The sequence below is a fragment of the Lissotriton helveticus genome, chromosome 12 (assembly GCF_964261635.1).
Source record: "Lissotriton helveticus chromosome 12, aLisHel1.1, whole genome shotgun sequence".
NCBI lineage: Eukaryota > Metazoa > Chordata > Amphibia > Caudata > Salamandridae > Lissotriton > Lissotriton helveticus.
This window is the reverse complement of record NC_136073.1, coordinates 611,007,221-611,025,404: the sequence shown is the minus strand read 5'-3', so window position 1 is coordinate 611,025,404 and position 18,184 is coordinate 611,007,221. Positions and strand designations below refer to the sequence as shown.

The following is an 18,184-nucleotide window of genomic DNA, read 5'->3' as shown; positions in this document are numbered from 1 at the left end:
CTCAACTTTGTGACCATTGATGAGGGGCTCCTGTCTGTACTTGCTCAAAGTGTTTGGGCAAGCAGTGAAATTGGCAAACCCCATGCCATTTTCACAGACAAGAGTAGCTGTAGTTGGGGACCTGGTTAGGACAGAGTCCACATGAGTTCCAAAAGTAAACCCAGCCAAATTCTTGGGGGTGCTCCCACCACCTGGGGGATTACTACTAATAGTAACAGGATGTGTTGGAGCTTTACTTGGAGGAATATTTTCTTTATTGCTATTCTTTGAACAACAGCTAACAGTTTTCCAGTGGCCAGTCTGCTTACAGGCATTGCAATAAGGTTTCTTTGGGTTAGAGGAAGTGTTTTGGGACCCACCCCCATCCTTGGAGTTTTGGGGCCCTGTGGGAGACTTTTCTTTCGATTTATCCCCACCTTTCTCTTGAGCCTTGGAAGTATCCTTCTTTTGGTAATTCCCCTGATTCTTAGGCCTAATCCTGGTTCTGACCCATTTGTCTGCCCTCTTAGCCAATTCTTGTGGAGAGGCCAGATCTGAGTCCACCAGGTGCTGGTGCAAAAGCTGGTTTTGACAATTACTAAGGATCTGCTCCCTCATAATAAAATTATACAATTCTGTATAGTCATGTACTTTGCTGCCAAGTAACCAACCTTCCAGAGCCTTAGTAGCACAATCTACAAAATCAGTCCAGTGCTGAGTCTGAGCTTTTTGGGTATCTCTGAACAACAACCTGTATTGCTCAGTGGTTAGGCCAAACCCATCAATAAGAGCACTCTTCAGGACAGTGTAGTTTATAGCATCCTCAGGTCTAACTGTGAGGAGCTTATCTCTCCCTTTCTCAGAAAAGGAGTACCATAAGATTGCTGCCCACTGATCTTGGGGAACCTGCTGTACCATGCAGGCCCTCTCCAGAGCAGTCATCAACTTGTGGATGTCATCCCCTTCCTTATAGGGGGGCACAATCTTTGTCAGGTTTCTATTGTCATAGGACCTGTCTTTCTCTCTAGGAATATTGCTGCCACCAGTGTAATCTAATCCACTCAATTTGTGTTCCCTTGCTAAAGCAAGTTTAGCTTGGGTCAGGGCTATCTCTTCTCTCTCTATCTGGAGTTTGACAGCTCTCATCCTGGCCTGATGCTCCTTTCTCTGAGGGGCAGTCATTTCCCTTTGAGAAGCCCTTGAAGCATTAGAAAGGTTAGATTCCCTGGAAAGGGATCTATCTCTTCTATTGCCAGGGAGTATTCTGCTATTGAGTCTGGGGAGGTGGTTACCCTCTCCATTCCCATGTAGGCTCAAGTTAGCTTGGCTAAGCCTTCTAACCTGGACCTGGATGTCCCCCTGAGTATCTGACTCATGACCATCCCCCTCTTCTTCTTCTTCCTCCTCCTCATCTGGTGTGATGTTAGCATCATCTGGGGGATTCACTCCTTCTCCTGGATTACCTGAGGGACCTGCACTAGCCTTCTCAAGATCATCCCTTTCTAGGACTCCTATCAGGATTGGAATGGTAGGGTTGTGACCCTTGTTCAGCCCCCTTGTAGTGCACAAGGCACTCAAGTCTCTGAAGCTGAGTTTGTCATAGCTGGAAGGTGCCTTGGTAAGGTCACCTGTCACAGGTAGAGAACTGGGTTGCTCACCTGTGCCAGACATGACTCTAGTGAGGTGTAAGTGGTGCACTTACCTACACTATGTGTTTTCCTACTAGAACCTTGCTAGTGAGTTGTAGTCAGGGTGTGCTAAGCCCTTTAATCTACAACTACTAAGTTCAGTAGAACTTAAGTATGTAAGCTTTGTTTATATGTACCTATGGTACTCAATTTGATCTTTCAAATGATGTAAAGATTGCACTGGTAAAACAACAGCAAGCTCAAAGCCCAACCGCTGCACACCAATGTGAGAAGTTGGCCTGATGTATGATGTCCACAATTCTGTGGGCACCTTCTATCAGTCCAAACAATCCCTTATGGTGGTGGTTGTAAGTCAACCTTATAGACTAGCTATCCTAGGGGTAGCATAGACCTAAGGAGTCTTAGGCTTAACTCAAGAGGGCATGTGAAGCCAGCTGTTTTACCATATGCAGTCCTGTAATATCAAATGAAAGGACACCCCACAAGTTATATATTATAAAAATATATGTATTTATAACTAGAATAATCCTCTGTACTCTTTATGAGTGCAGAGGCACAAGCGTTTAAACAAAAGCACAGTTAAACATACAAAAGTTGCACAATTATGGATAGGCCCGGTGGCCACTCAAACCATATATTAAATAAGTGGTATAAGAACCGCTTTACGAACAGTGGTAACGCCTAGGGCCTTGGAAATTGCTGGGACTACACTGGACTAACAGTAGTTAGGACAGGAGTAGCCCGCGGGATTCGGGTGCAGCGCTAAAAGCACACGCATGCACCAATGCAAAGTCATTGGTGCGTAAAAGTTACAAAGTTACTGTTTTAGAAGTCTTCAGACTGGACTAGAACTTAGCCACTTAAAACTAGGACACTAGAGGTGTAAACTACTACAGGAGCACCGGCGTTCAATTGTTACCTCACCCACAGGAAGTGGGTGCATAGGTGCCAAAGTGTGTCGGGTTTCGTCGTGGAGATCTATGGAGCCTGGAGATGAAGATGCTGGAGGCGGCCAGGAGAGAAGAGTCCGGTTGGATCCAAGGGTGGTTCGAAGATGTAGAGTACCTGAAAGCAGAGGGGACAGAGTCTGGGTCTCTAGCCAGTGACCAGGATGGAACCAGGAAGGAACCAGGCGATGTCGGGCGCAATCAGGTGGTTGTCGAGAAGCTTGTCTCCGCTGCCACGTGGACTCTGGGGCACCGAGGATGTCCAGGAGTGGATCACGAGCTGTCCCACAAAGGTTCTCGCTGTCGGCAGTGTCGGCTTCCGGATCGGAGTCAACAGGCCTTGGCAAATGCAACCCACGCAGGATTTGAAGATCGCTTCTTACTCGGACCAGCAAGGTCAGAGAGGTTGCTCCTTTTCAGGGGAGCGAGGGCCAGTCTGGAGCAACCAGACTAGCAGAGTAGTTTCAAAGTTTCATAGTCGTAGTGACCACTAGCCAACGGGCAAGTGATTGGACAGACGCGTCGAGCAGGAATATGCAAAAGGGCCCCACGCAGCACTCGGTGAGTGTGGAGGGGTGATCTTCGGTGCATGAGCTGCTCGGGCTGGGCTTCTCAAACCCCAATGCACCACTTCGAGGGTGCCTCAGGAGCTGCACGGTCAGCACTTCGCAGTCTTTTCAAGATGGCCAGCCCCACGTTTCACGTCGCCTCCATGGGTCTCAGATTCGCTGGGACTGTGGATCCGGCTGTTAGAAGTCAAGAAAGCTGGTTCTTGTCGATCTCTGTCGCTCGAGCTCCGGCTGAAGCTGCAACAAAGCAAACCTTTGGGCGCTGGATGGTGCCTGTTTGCACAGGGTGGTCACTCCTTGACCACAAGGGAGATTCTTCAGTCTTCCACGTCGAGTGGGATGTCGAAGGGTCCAGAGTTCTGTATCAAAGTTTCAGTCAGGATTATCTGTTTTCAATGGGCACAGCTCCTACCTTTATTCCAAATCAAGGGGCTGGATATCCTGCTAGGTATTTCCCTTTGTCCAATTTCGCGCCAGAGCTGGGGCTGGAGTGCCCCAGAACTGGTTTGACTGGATCTTGCATGGGACACCTTGTGTGCCCCAGGCAGTGTCTAGTTTCATTCAGCCCTCCGTGCCCCAATCCACTATCTCCTGTCTGGGGTGGTGTAACACCTCCCTGTGACAGGAAACCTTTTGTCCAAGCCTCCCCTGCCAAGTTTCGGTCAGCAGCAGGAGGCCAGACTTGTGTCTGTGGCAGCAGCATCCATTTTGTGATGCTGAGGCTCTGGTTAGATTTAACCGCATTTACTGTTACCCACATGTCTTAGCCCTCTAGAAGGGTGGAATGCTACCCCCGTCGCCAGAACTGGTGAGGGGGTAGTATTCCAAAGTGTATGACACCTTACACGACATGTTTTGATAAAGCCTAACCAAAGTTAGCAATAACCGCAAGGATTATAATGCACTTAAGAGTATAGGGTATGGCTATATCATAGAACAGCTATAAGGAGATGGTTCCGAAAGCTGCAGACAGGCTCAGCTCATGCTAGAGCCCCATCTCACATAAAACCAAGCACTCTGCCTCCAGGATTGTTAAGGCCTGCCATAGGAGTGACTTATAGTTATATATGTGTCCAGATATAGGTTTAGATATAGGTATACTATATCTAAGCAAGGGGTGATTACACGTCCTTGCCCCAGCTGAGTGATCAGCCAGTTGTGTCAGTTAGGAAGGCCAGCCAGGGGTGGCAAAAGATATGCTGCAGCCCCTGGTAGGCCTTGGATGCACCTATGCCCTGGGTACCCATAGTACACTGTACAGGGGCTCATAAGGTGACCCAATCCAATGAGTTATGCACCTAGGGTACATGGAGTCCATTTTAAAGAGAGAGCAGATAGCCTGGGACCCTGATTAGCAGGATCCCAGGTCAACTAAGTCGAAAACCAGCTAAACACAAGGCAACAAAAATCTGGGGTAACCATAGTCCGGTATCCACCTTCCTACAGTGGCCCACAGCCCTTGGCAGCACCCCAACCCCCACGGACCACGCTCGAAACCTCGGCATCGTACTCGACTCCTCCCTCTCCATGACCCGACAGGTCAGCATCGTAAACCCCACCTGCTTCAAAACCCTTCGCATCCTCCGAAAGACCTTCAAATGGATCTCTCCCGAATCAAGGAAGACCGTCACCCATGCACTCATAACCAGCAGACTGGACTACAGAAACGCCCTCTATGCCGGGATCAACAAGACCATGCAGAGCACTGCAGCCAAACTCTTCCACGGCATCTCTCGACACGAACACATCACCCAACTCCTGAGTAACCTCTACTCGCTCCCCGTTGAGAATAGAGTAACATTCAAGATACTCACCCACGCCAACAAATGCCTTCACAACACCAGACCCCAATACCTCAACTATAGAATCTCCTTCCATGTTCCCAAGAGGAGCCTCCAATCCGCCGACCATGCCCTTGATGAACCCCCATGCATCCTAAGCGCAAGTACGGGTGGAAGAACCATCTACATTGTGACCAAGACCTGGAACGAGCCTGCAATCAACATCAGACGTGTCACCACCCTGCACATCTTTAGGAAGACCCTCAAGACCTGACTCTTCGACTGACCGGAGCTGCTCCCCCCCCCCCCCGACCCAGCACCTTGAGACCCTCACGGGTGAGTAGCGCACTTTAAATCCCCTTATTGATATCCTGGAAACACCACACTGGACCTCTTAAAAATGACAGTGAATTTCTGATATTCAAAAATGTAAAAGATAAACTTTCTGTTACCCAAGAAGGTACCTTGTTACGAGGTTCAAGAATTGTCATACCGGAGAGTCTGAGACAGAAAATCATTAAAGCGTCACATGAGGGACATTGTGGAATTGTCACCACTAAACAAGCTCTGCAAGACCGAATTTGGTTTCCTCATCGTGATGAAATAGTTGAAAAGAATTAAAGGCCTGTCATTTAAGCAACTGTTTATCTCCCCAAACAACCTAGCATCCATTGAACATGTTCTACCTTCCAAAACGTGTTGGAGAAAATTGTTCTTGATTTCTTTGTGCTCCTTGACAACAGGCACCATTTAATGGTAGTCATTGATGAGTATTCTCGTTTTCCTTTGGTAGAAGACCTTTCGTCGATCACTCAGTAAAATGTAATCGGAGGGCTAGAAGGTATTTTTCCAACATGGTGCGCTCCTTCAATTCTGAAGTCCGACAGTGGCCCACCTTTCAACAGTCGGGAATTCAGAGACCTTCTTACTCATGTGAATGTTAAACATCAGAACAGAACACCTCTTTGGCCTCAAACAGATGGCATTGTTGAGCATTTTATGAGCACCTGAAAAAGACTGTTCAGCGTGCTGCACTGGAGAAGCTTGTAATCAAATCAGTTCTTCATTCTGTTCTTCGTGCATGCCAATCGACTCCCCATTTGACTAAAGTCCTGCAACCCTGATGTTTGGGAGAGATATGAAGACCAAGTGGCCACAATGCACCACTTAAATATTGATTGACGATGGTAAACTTCATCAAACAGATTAATATCACAAACACAAAATGAAGGCATATGCAGACAAATGGTGATGTCCTTGTCAGACAGAAATGAAAACGCAAGTCTGATGCGCCTTTTGATGGTGACCCAATGAAGATTGTGACTAGTGAAGGACACATGGTGGCCGCTCATCGTCCTGGAATGTCCACTATGTGAGATTCTTTGCATTTCAAACACCTGCCTCAACATTCGCCAACTCCAGATGTCAGAAGTGAGATTTAGACACTTGAGAAACCTGATAGCCCAACGACTGTACCGGTGTCTCTGTCACCAGTTCAAGTCATTGACATTTCAGTATCCCCGCAGCATCACATGACAAGATCGGGGTGATTCATTCAAGCACCAAAACGACTTATTGAATAGTTATGATGTATATATCTCTTATTTGTAACTTTTTAATTAACAAAGGGGAGATGTAGTGTCTTGTGAGTTAGAGATGACGGGGCCCTTTCGGTTCCTGATGGAGTCCGTAGATCAGTGACGTAAGGGCTTTAGTGTGGGTGATGGAATTCTTGATGTAGAATGCTCACTTAACGGTTACACACTGAGGGATAAAGACATGCAATACCAAGCTCCATGTGTGGCATAATCATTTACATGCTCCGAAGCTGGAGAGGGCGCTACAGTTAGCACACCAATGTTGTAGCCCTCCAATTTCAGCTCCTGTCGAATATCCATAAGTTCCTTTTCCCTAACCAATGTGTGGGCTCATATCTGCAAACAGCAGCAGTCTCTAGCCTCCTAATTTCAGCCACTTTATTGCACTGTCGTCCTCAAACTTTGAGGTCCTATCTCAATCGATTTGACCTCACCCATTGCAGTGGCACTTAGACTCCTTTCAGATTTGTTTACAGTATAAGAGGGGAGCCTAAAAACTCTTTCACAAGGTCGCAGTTTCCAGCCTGCTGCGCAGTCTATAGTTCAGTAACCTTTCTCCGGAGTTCGTTCCTTAGAGTCTCTGTGTGAATCTCAGGTGGTACCCCCAAAACTCTGTTGTGGGAGCCCCTCACCAAGTTGTCAAGCATTTAATAATTTGTTGTGTCTGCAGCTTTATCTTCAAGGAAGGTTGCCTCAGTCAGGCATGCATCCAGTACCTTCTTGTGACCCTCCAGGGATTTTGTCTTACTTTGAGTGCTAGCCATTCTTTGCTCTACAACCAGTCACTCCCTAACCGATCCTCCAGTTTCTTTTCTTTCTTCTTCAAAGCAGACTTATTGCTGCTTGTTGTCTCCTTCAAAACACTGTGTAGAGAATTTATCAATTTGAGCGGTGTTCTCGCTTCCTGTGATTATAGCCATAGTATTGTCAGTCAAGCAGACCATCTCCGTTCTGGTGCTTTTCGATCTTGTTTCTCGTGGCTCAAAAACCTGTGCCTTTCCTCTCCTTCTGCTAGCTATGTCTTCCTGCGAGCGAGACTCTCAACACCCAGGACCGAAATCCACAAATACACTCAGTATCTACAACAATAGTGCCTCTCAGCCAAGAGTCAGTGTGAGCCATTAGATCAGCAAGACGCCTCAAAACTGATGTTTCACATTGGGCCACTTGGAGGGAGACATACTCATACCTGCCAACTCACACAGTGCTATTGTGTGACACATGATATCGGCTCCCATCACAAGGTCTCCCAGTGAGGAGCCAATACCACATGGTGGCAGGGAAAACGAGCTGAAAACCACTGTAAATAGTGGTTTTCCAGCTCATTTCCCGAGGTTTTGAACTGCCAACGTCCATTAAGGATCGTCACAACACCACCGGACATTGGCACCAGCCTCAACAAACTGGGGGCTTGTGGGCGGGGTTTGGTTCAGAAGTGCCTCATAGTTACTTCTCGGCACAAGGCCCGCTCCCTTCAAGGACCCTGCCCCCTCCTCACACAGTGAGATTGTTCTTTAAGTTGGCAGGTATGAATACCGGATGCATGATGTCAGGCCAGCCTTTACTTCCAGTGTAATTTGCCCTCTCAGCCATCGGAAGGTCAACGTCTCTCTCCTCCAGTCTGTCCCCAGCCCACCCCTGAGCTGATGTCCCCCATTGCACCTCCGATCATGCTGTGACTTTGCCTGGCTGATAGTCCCCTGGAGCAGTGTACTGGGATCACCGAATAGTCTACCTCCTCTCACTGAGGGGCCCAGTCCAACTAGAAGAGCCATGGCTCCCCAGTTGAATGTACCTGTGCCCCATAGTATGCCTTTTCAGATAGAGCGCAGTTGGCCTCAAAATGGTCTGCCATCTTTGAACCCTGGCCACGTGCCCACAGTAAGCACCAGACATCGTCCCAATTTATTCCAAGTTGTGCTAGTCGATGGACACTCCAGTACAGCCGAACTTGCCAGAAAACGGGAACTTGGCAAAGTACCCCAATTGAAAGTGGCTATCTTGGTGTCCTTCAGGCATTGTCCCCAGTATAAAGGTTTTTTTCTGAATAGATTGGAATCAGTCTAGTAGAATGTCGTAATACATTGCACAACTTTTGTAGCCAACACTAAATATTTCTGATATTCAAACCAATAAAAATTAAATTGTGGAACCTGAAAAAGGCAAATGGTACTCATCCTCCGTCAAAAAGTTGATGCATAGGCTTGATGCTTGCCCCTAAGATAAACAGTGGCTTTTCTGTGTAGGCTTTTACAAATAAGACTGAGTAACCTAAAATTAGCACACTATTTCATTGGCAGCTACCTCAGTTTGTGGATTCTTTGTGTGATACCAATCAGAGCATTTATGGTCACCACAACCCAATGGGGTCTTTTGGCACTATTAGTGCTACCAAATATGTTAACTTGGAGGGGCAAACTTAAAACAGCATTTTCACTTCTAGGACCTGAGCCAGTTGATATGCTCTAACTTTCTCAAAAGCATAATGACCTTATCCAAGCAATCACTACAGACTCTTCAGTATTGACAAAAAGGAGGGCAACTTTAAGCTAATAAAGACAATCACAAGTAGCCAGAACCATCGCCCCAATATTTTGCTAAAGTTGTTTTTAGCAAAGTGGTGTGAGCGAATGCCCCCATGTTCTGCTCGTGAAATGGGGTCAGTGACGTGTTCACCTGTGCAGACTCTAGTGTCAGCACCTGTTAGAGCTTGGCAAAAGAAGTGCCTCCATTTTCTTGGTCCTATTTAAATTCTAGACATACATTTATGCAACCTGCTAGTTGTGGTGGATCTCTTATCAAGGGGGGTGTATATGAGGTTCTTGCCCAAGCCCACTTCAAGCAATGTTGTTGAGTTCCTCCGTGATTTGTTCACTAACAAAGGTATTCCTGAGATTGTACTCCAAGATGATGAGGTGCAGTTTATCTCTTCTCTTAGGTGTGGCTTTATGACCAAGATGGGGATTAAACACTTAAGGACTCTTAGGTATCGTCCTCAAAGTAACTGCATAGTCAAACTTTATAACTGTGTGCTCGACAAATGTGTGCAAAGTGCTGTGAGGATTAAACAAATGCGACTGAGTCTGTGTGTGAACTCTTTTGTGTTGACAGGACCACCCTCATGTTTCATCTGGTAAATCTCAGTTTGAATTGGTGCAGAGGTGAAAAAACTAGTTCTGGTTTGCGTTCTACGTGGGTTTTTGACTATAAACTGCATTGGTTTTCCTATGCCCCAAGCTTGGCAAGAAAATAAACTAGTTAACAGTAACAAGATGATTACAGACTTATCATCCAAAGGACGTTTGGTTCGAACCCTATGATTTTCCGGCAAGGGATTTTTGTGAGAAGATGGCCTGGTATATGCTGTCCACTAATTAAAGTGGGCACCTTGCACCAGTCCAAGCGACCTTTATGATGAATGATGTTAAAGATAACCTATAAAAGCTATCCTAGTGGTAGCTGTGGACAGCAGCCATCAGGCTTAATCTTGAAGGAATGTAAAGCAGCTTGTTGTACCAGAATATCGACTCTTATATTGACTAAATGAAAGGAGAACCACACAGTAGTTATATAAAAATATGTATTTATTAATATGACACTCTCTAGTATCCTCTACAAGATGATAGAACACAAAGCACACAATACAAGATCAATAGAAAAGTTGTAAGTAGCACAATATACAGTGGGCTCCAGGGGGAGACCAAACCATATACTAAAATAGTGGTATAATAATCACAAGTTGGATCAGGCACAGCCTGGAGCACATAGAATCATTGGGCCCCCAAGGGACCATCCAAGGTAAGTAGATAGGGACCCAACGGAGGACGGGTGCAGTGTGCTAACACAACCGCAGGCTCCGTACAATTCTGTGAGAATGTCACGGTTACAATTTTTTAAGTTTAAGGACCCTTCTGGGAGGACTTCGAGCAAACCCTTTGGAACTTAAGAGGTTGGAGAGCCACCCCACCCGTGGATACCGTAGTACCCGAGTTACCTATCCTAGAGGAGCCGGGAGCATAGGTCTGGAGTAGTGTCGGAAACCGTTGTTGTTCTCAATGGAGGGCTGTGAAGAAGTACTTCTGCTGTGAAGGTGAAAAGGGTCTGGAGGAATCCAAGCCTGGATTGTGGAAGGAAGGAACCTGAAAGCAGAGGGGACAGAGTCTGGGTCACTTCAGAGTGACCAGGGGCTCGGTAGACGAATGCCCACCGATGTCGGGTGTTTCAGGTGCGAAAAAGGGATGCTTGACTCTGCAGCCACGAGGTCCAGGAGATGTCGAGGATGACCAGGAGCCGGAGATGAGCTGTCCCACAAAGGATGTTGAGTGCTGAGGGGTCAATGACCAGCTAATGTCCAGATGGAGCACCAAGAAGCCTTGGCAAAAGCAACCCAAGCAGGAAGGTCAAGCAGGTTACGCTGTGGACCAGCAAGGTCCAGGGGGACTCACCAAGCAATGGAGAGTCAGGGCACGTCTGGCTCAACCAGGAAAGCCCAACAGAAATCAAGATGACCATCATGGGGACCCACAGGCCGAAGGACCAGGAGTCGCGAGGGGACCTTGAGCAAGATTGCAAAGTACCAGCCCACGGAGCACTCTGTGTGAGGAGGCTGGAGTTCTTTGGTGCAAATACTGCTCAGGGTCAGGACTACACGGAGTCCAATGCACAAGCTCGGGAATCGCCAACAAGCATATGGAACTGCAAATGGACACTGTGCATAGGGGTTCGGGTTATGCAGTCCCCACAAGGGATAATGGCCTCGGACTTGCTAACATGGCAGATCGACCTCAGTGACCTTCGAAAACCCACCTCCTGTGTTGCTGAAATCTTCAGAGTCCACAGGAGCACAGGATCAGCAGACCGGTCAGTTGCGTTGAGGTGCCTGCAGTTGCAAGGGAGTGACTCCTTCACTTCAAGGGAGATTCTTCAGTTGTCCTTAGTGCACCACAGTTCCAGCACGGAACCTGTATGGAGCAAGGGCACAGACAAAGCTTTGGACGGAGAGGGAGACGAAGTTGGGCCCAGTCGAAGTCCAGCAAAGTCCAGAGTGTCCAGACGGTCGAAGGTCAGTGGTTTCTTTTTGTAGAATCTTGTCCACTTAGAATCTAAAGTTTTACAGCCAGGTAAGGCCTTTTGCAACCACGGGAAGGGGTTGGATAGATTCGGGGGACCCTCCTAGGGGAGGGTCAGGACAAAGGGGTGGTTACACCCATGTCCTTTGTCCAGTTTGCGCCAGAGCAGGAGCCAATGGCTCCCAGAACTGGTTTGAGCTGGACTATGCACAGGGACACCAAATGTGCCCCAAGTGCAGACTTTTCAGGCACTCTGAGTAGACCCACCCAGCCCCAATACACTAAATCCTATCTGGGAGGTGGTCACACCTCCCTGTAACAGGATGCCTATTGTGCTGCCTTCCTCTGTTCAAGCTTGGCTCAGCAGCAGGAGAGCAGAAATGTGTCTCTGGTTGGCAGCATCCATTTTGTGCTGACCGGGTCGAGAAGGCTGGCACGGAATAGACCAGTGACCCCATGAAGCTCACTTCTGAAGGGTGGAATCATACCTCTCACACTGGTTACCGTTGTGGATGTATGGTCGCAAGGCGTTAGATACCAAACATGATATGTTTCTATGCAGCCGTTTTCGAGATAGCATTTACCGCGAGGTTATAAAGCATCTGTACCTATATGTCCGGCTGAGTCTCAGACAACCCGGGAGAATGTTCTCCAAAGGCTGCAGAGGGGCTCTACTCATGCAGGGGCACCCTCTCACTAAAACCCAGCACCCTGCCTTCAGGATTGATACTGCCTGCTATAGAGGTGACTCATACATTTTAAGTGTAGTGACCTGTAGATATAGTGAAACTATATCTAAAGTAAGTGGTGCAAGCACCATCTTACACAGGTTGCAGTAGCAGACCTGTAGTTCCATTTTGCATGGCTTCTTATGGGTGGCATAATACATGCTTCAGCCTATTGGAGGCCTCTGCGGTACCCATGCCCTGGGTACATGGGTAGCATATACTAGGGACTTATAAGGGTACCCCAGTATCCAATCTGGAGTGTACCAAAGTACATGCATGACAATTTAAGGGCGAACGCAGATAGACTGGGGTCCTGATTAGCAGGATCCCAGTCAGACTAGTCAAAAACCAGCAAAACACCAGGCAAAAAGTGGGGGTAACCATGCAGTCAGATCCTACCTTCCTACAAACGTGTCTGAGTGCAGAAACACATTTTACAAAACAGGAGTTTGTCAGTGTCCTGTGACCCTGTCTGTGTTGTAGGTGTTCATCGTAATGCTATTATGGTGAAAGTAGGCTGCTCAATGTGCAACACACCAAATCTAATGTGAATTTTCAAGAAGGTAATTCTCAATTGTAGCACTTAACTTAAATAATGGAGCTGATGTGTCCTCTCGAGTACCTTTACATGCTATATGGGCTCCTGGTTATGAGATGCAATACCCATATATTGAGGACATTTTCCGGGTACCTGGACAGCCAATTTTTTTCTATAGCGATGTTGTACCATATGTGGTTATTGATTATTGTTACCACAACTTGCTTTTCAAAGGTGGGAGATGTGTGGTCATAGAGTATGTCATAGATGGTGTCACATTGCAATCCAAGTGACTGAGGGAGAAGTCAGGCAGTTGGATGGGAGCTAACAAGTTGCCTCCACTTGCTTTCATCTGCGCTTCATATTTAATGGCTTTTATAACTCCTCCACTTAGGGCCCCTATTACGAGTCTGGCAGTCCGAGGACCACCAGACTCATGGTGGCAGTCGGACTGCACTGAGACTGCCAGTTCTGCCAGCTCTGCCAGGAAACCACTGTTCCTGGCGCAGGAGCGGCAGTCAGAGGCCGCATTATGCTTGGCAGGACTGCCATGGTCCCGCCAAGCATAGTACGAGTTTCCTCTCAGCCAGTCTTTTCATGGTGATTCCACTGCCATGAAAACCCTGGCGGAGAAGAATCTAAGGGGGCCCTACAGACTCCCCCCTGTGTCTGAAACATATGTGGGAATACAGGGGGGCATAAAATGTGTTCCCCTGTGTGCATGCACATCGGTTCCTGCATGTCATGGACTTTCGAGTCCATGCTGTGCAGGAACTTTGTAGTCCGGTCCCATTGTGGAGCCTTTTTTAATAGCATCGCTACCTTTAAAAGAGGCACCACCATGGGATTGCCATGCCGCCCACCTGCCAGACTACTAGAAAGTCAGAATGTGGCAAGCGGGCAGCGTGAGCTTTGGCGAAGCAGTAACGTGGCGGTTTGCACCCCCATGCCACCGCTCCGCCAAAATAAGGGTCTTGGTGTCACAAGTGGTCTCTTCACATCTATATTTCAAAAGCAGCTGTAGTGCTCTAGATTCCTCCATTCATGCTTGAGAACATATTTTCTTTACCACAAATCTTCTTCCTATCCTTAATAATTGCATCAGCATGTGATTGGTGGCTAAACTGAGAAGTTGTGACTAACAGAAAAGAGCACAGACTCTTTGCACAAGGGATGAACTCTTGTTTTTCCTGATTTTCATAGGCACGAGAAGCAGAGTATGAAGCTGAGCAGGCGAAGATAAGAAAGGAAAAGGAGAGAGAAGTAGCGCGTCTGAGGGCACTTCAGGAGAAGTCTCAGGACCACCGGGCAGAACAGGTAACACACAAAACACCTCTGCTAACCCAAACAAAAACTGTATCACTTCCAATGTAAAGCAAACAAAATTTAGGTAGTAGTGTTCCCGAAGGAAGCGTTCGCACAATTCTTTATAATACAATTAAAATATGCATATAATACACGATATATAAGGAGCAACAGATGATTAAATAAACAGAGGGTGCTAAAGAAACTCAAGACACCTACTACCTCAAGGTGCTATATGCATACACAAGAAGTGAATGCCACAAAGACTATTGAGAATTTGAGATTCTAATTACAGCACTCCGAACGGTCACTAGTTGTTCAGTCTGGGCTTAAGTATGGAGCCCTCAGCACAAAAGCTCTATCTGTCATAGAGATTGAAATCAAGAGAACAGACAATGTTCCAATAGATAACCAGGATCCAAACAATCCAAGATGAATTCAAGTAGAGTCCACTTTGAGTAACTTCAATATTTTTCTTTATTGATATTCAAATTTCATAAAATAGATTTTCCCAGCATGTACAGCGCCAACACGTGTTTCGTCCCACACAAGGACTTCATCAAGGCACGAGTATCATGGAGAGATATCTTGTATGTTCACCGGGTTAGTAGAAAATAAGCTGCAGTCTATACAAGGCAGATCAATGCATTTTAGAGATGAGTAAAGATCTGCATACAAATCATCAGAATATATTGCAGTACAATGATGGCGTCAACATCAGTTCAAATTTGGCGGTGTGACCAAACAATAAGATTAATGATGAGTATAGATCTGCATGCGAATCAAGGTGGTTCTCAATGTAGAAATACCAGCCACATCAGTTCAGGTACGGTATCGTAGCCAGCAAGTCAGTGCAAAACGGGCTCAAAGATGTCAATCCAGGTTGTAATCAAGTCAGGTATATATATCAACAATCAACCGCTATTCAATGAATAATAATTTTCGCAACCCTGATAAGTTGCTATCAAGTAAATGTAAGACGGGCTCAGAGATGTTGATCCCAAGTTGCAATCTGGTAAGGTAAAAGTACCAACGACCAGCCGCTATTCAGTAAATATTCATTTTCGCAACCCTGATAAGTTGCTGTCAGCACAGTAGCAGTCCCGCTTTTCGCACAACCAGTAGCCCGAAATGACCAATGTAAAGGATTAGTAATGTGCAGCTGTTGCCTTCAGTTCAGAAACTAACCAGATTTAAGCTGAAATGACAAAGAATACACATCCCTTGTACTTTAAGTAATAATGTTTAAGGAGTTGAGCACTGATGGGAGCATGGCAAGCCGGCAATGGAGTGAGTCGCACTTACAGGTTACAGAGGAACAATATCTGTGTCATAGGCCTCCCAGAGCACACAGAAGGGAACAATATGGTGGCCTACTTGGAATGATGGTTATGTTAGGAGGTGGAGCCGGAGGTACTGTCTTCTTTTTATGTGCTAGAGAGGATTTGCCACCAGTGACTCGATCCGCACTGATTGGGTGGCTTTGCCCAATCAGATGCGAGGCGGGGAGTTATGCCCACTGGCCTTATCAGGATGGTCGCTGCACGGACGCGCGAATCTGCCATAACTGATGAACTGTGAGTGAGTGATTGTATCTGTGGTGCGGGACTACAGTCCTTTTTAGCTGTTTTTAGCTGCTCACTCGCTACCTATTTGCAGCATTCTCTACCTCCTTTATTTCTGCCTTTTTCCGCCAGTGACTGGATCCCCACTGATTGGGTGGCTTTTCCCAATCAGATGCGAGGTGGAGAGGAGCCAGTTATGCCTCCCGGCCTTATCAGGACGGTCACTGTGCAGATGCTGCACTGATGCGCGCAGCGGGCGCGCCGCTGCCGTGCTGAAGGCATGCCTAAGGCAAGCCCGCCTGCGCCCGTCCGCACCTGGACGCCAGGCACCAGGCACTTTGCCCATTTTGCCACTAAACGAACATATTCTGCTAAAGAATTGTTCCTACTTAAAACTAGCTGCAACCCTTGCATTCATCAGGCCGGGTGCCCTGTTGATGGGACACCCGACTGCAACCAATGCGGGTTACTGTACGAGGCGAAGGTCTCGTTACCAAACCCCCCCCAGACTCTAAAAATTCTTAGCCTTAACTGTCGCTCCCTAGTTAAACATTATGCAGATGTATTGGACTTGACCCAATCAGAAGAATCAGACCTCCTATTTCTTACAGAAACCTGAATTACCCCCCCCCCCCCAGTGTGTTCGAACCCCAGCTAGCACTTCCTCAGGGTTATTTAATAAAGACACTGAACAGAGAGGACGGCAGGGGAGGAGGGGTAGCAATAATATATAGAAGTATTTTTACCTGCAGTTTGACCAAAGAACCAATGATGGACAGTGAAAGTGGCCTTTTAAAATCTTTATTAACCACAATTTTACCCTGATGGGACAACTTATTTACCATCCTCCTGGGAAATCTAGAAGGTTCAAGGACTCTCTCATTAATTTAGTTCCCATTTTGGCCACTAGATCTGCCAACTTCACTATTTTAGGAGATCTTAATCTCCATCTTGAAGACCATCATAATTATGAAACTGCAGATTTTCTGGCAGGTCTCGCTGCCTTTCAATTACCGCAATCTGTGGTCAGTTCTACTCATTTGGCTAGTCATCTTCTTGACACAGTGTTCTCTACCCTTAGAATTTTACCCCGCTCCCCATGGCGTGGACCGATCTCTTTCTCATCTCTATGGCTCTACCTTACGTGAATCAGCCACTATGTACTGACCCTGAGCCTCGGCTAAAACACCCTTGGCACAAGCTTAACGTCAATCTCTTCATGAGCACCTTCGCGGCGCCGGAGGAGCGGGCACGAATAGTGTTCGAAACAGTTGTGTTCTTAGGAGCTCCCCCCGCCTGGCGCTTGTTCGAGTTTAATCTACTAATAAACTCGTATTGGTACCCCTTGATGGCGGGATTTACCTCCACATGGCTTTTATTTCCCCATAAATTTTCCTGACTGAGGTAAGGGGAGAGAATAGGCTGGGACTGATAGATGTCCTGAAGAAGACCGGCGTGACCTGTTCATTGGGGCACTATAAGACGGTCGAAACATGTTGGCTTTTGCAGTCTAAGGAGGGGTGTTTTGGGAACTTGATCTTCTCTATAAACACTTCCCATCCTTCACTATTTTTAATCCTGACCGTGGAACCTATGAATAAAGGTCTGACAGGTATCCATGAGCCAGTTTTAATAGCACAATCTATCCACTGCACTTTTGTCTATCACTATACCCAGTCCTAGGGTAACACTTATTTGGTTATCACTGTCTTATTACTGTTGTGTTTGTCTTGTATTTTGTTTCCCCCTCCCTATGCTCCGCCCTGTGCATGGCTATGCCAGGGCATTTTGTAAGCAGACCCGATGATGAAGCATGTCACACACATTTGTGTGTGAGTGAGGGCAGTTTTTCAAAACACACGATTTGTGCCACTGCTTGCTTGTTTACTTGTGTTGGGTGTTGTCCTCTCTACCCCTTTGTGTATTTATAAGCTATACCAGGGGGTTTGGGGTAGTGGAGATTTGTTTTGACCCTCTCCCCTTTCTTGTGAGTGATTACCTTAAGTTCCCAAACACCCCAACTGCCGGATGACGTTGAGGCTGCTGACAGATGTGTCAATGGGTGGCTTTTGCAGGCTCTTGATGTACACATTCCTGCCAAACTTACTACACGTCGTAAGACCTACACTAATCCCTGTTTTTTTTTTGGTTTTTTTTAAATATATTTTTATTGCAGAATCAGGAAGAAACACAACCAACAAACCAACCCATACACCAGCGGGTCCCATCATACAGCACAATAGCAATGCAATACACAGCCGATTAGCCCACATCCCGGAGGCTGGGCGGCGTGTCAATGAGTCAGTTCGCTGGAGGTACCTCGGTGCATGCCCTATGCGGGACACGGGTCAAGTGTAGCACTTCATATCTGCTTTTATCCCAAAACAACCAACCATCTCCCCCCCATCCAATCCCAGGTCACTTCAATGTCATACCACGAAATCAGCATGACTACT

The 18,184-nt window shown here is 46.9% G+C and overlaps 1 protein-coding gene across 1 annotated transcript in view; it reads left to right on the top strand.

The window, feature by feature from the left end:
• Window positions 1-18,184, top strand: part of CFAP45 (cilia and flagella associated protein 45) — a 523,391-nt gene that overhangs the window by 371,979 nt on the left and 133,228 nt on the right. Inside the window, exon 9 of the mRNA XM_078668990.1 lies at window positions 14,062-14,175. Coding sequence (XP_078525116.1) covers window positions 14,062-14,175 — 114 coding nt within the window. The remainder of the gene's footprint in view (window positions 1-14,061; window positions 14,176-18,184) is intronic.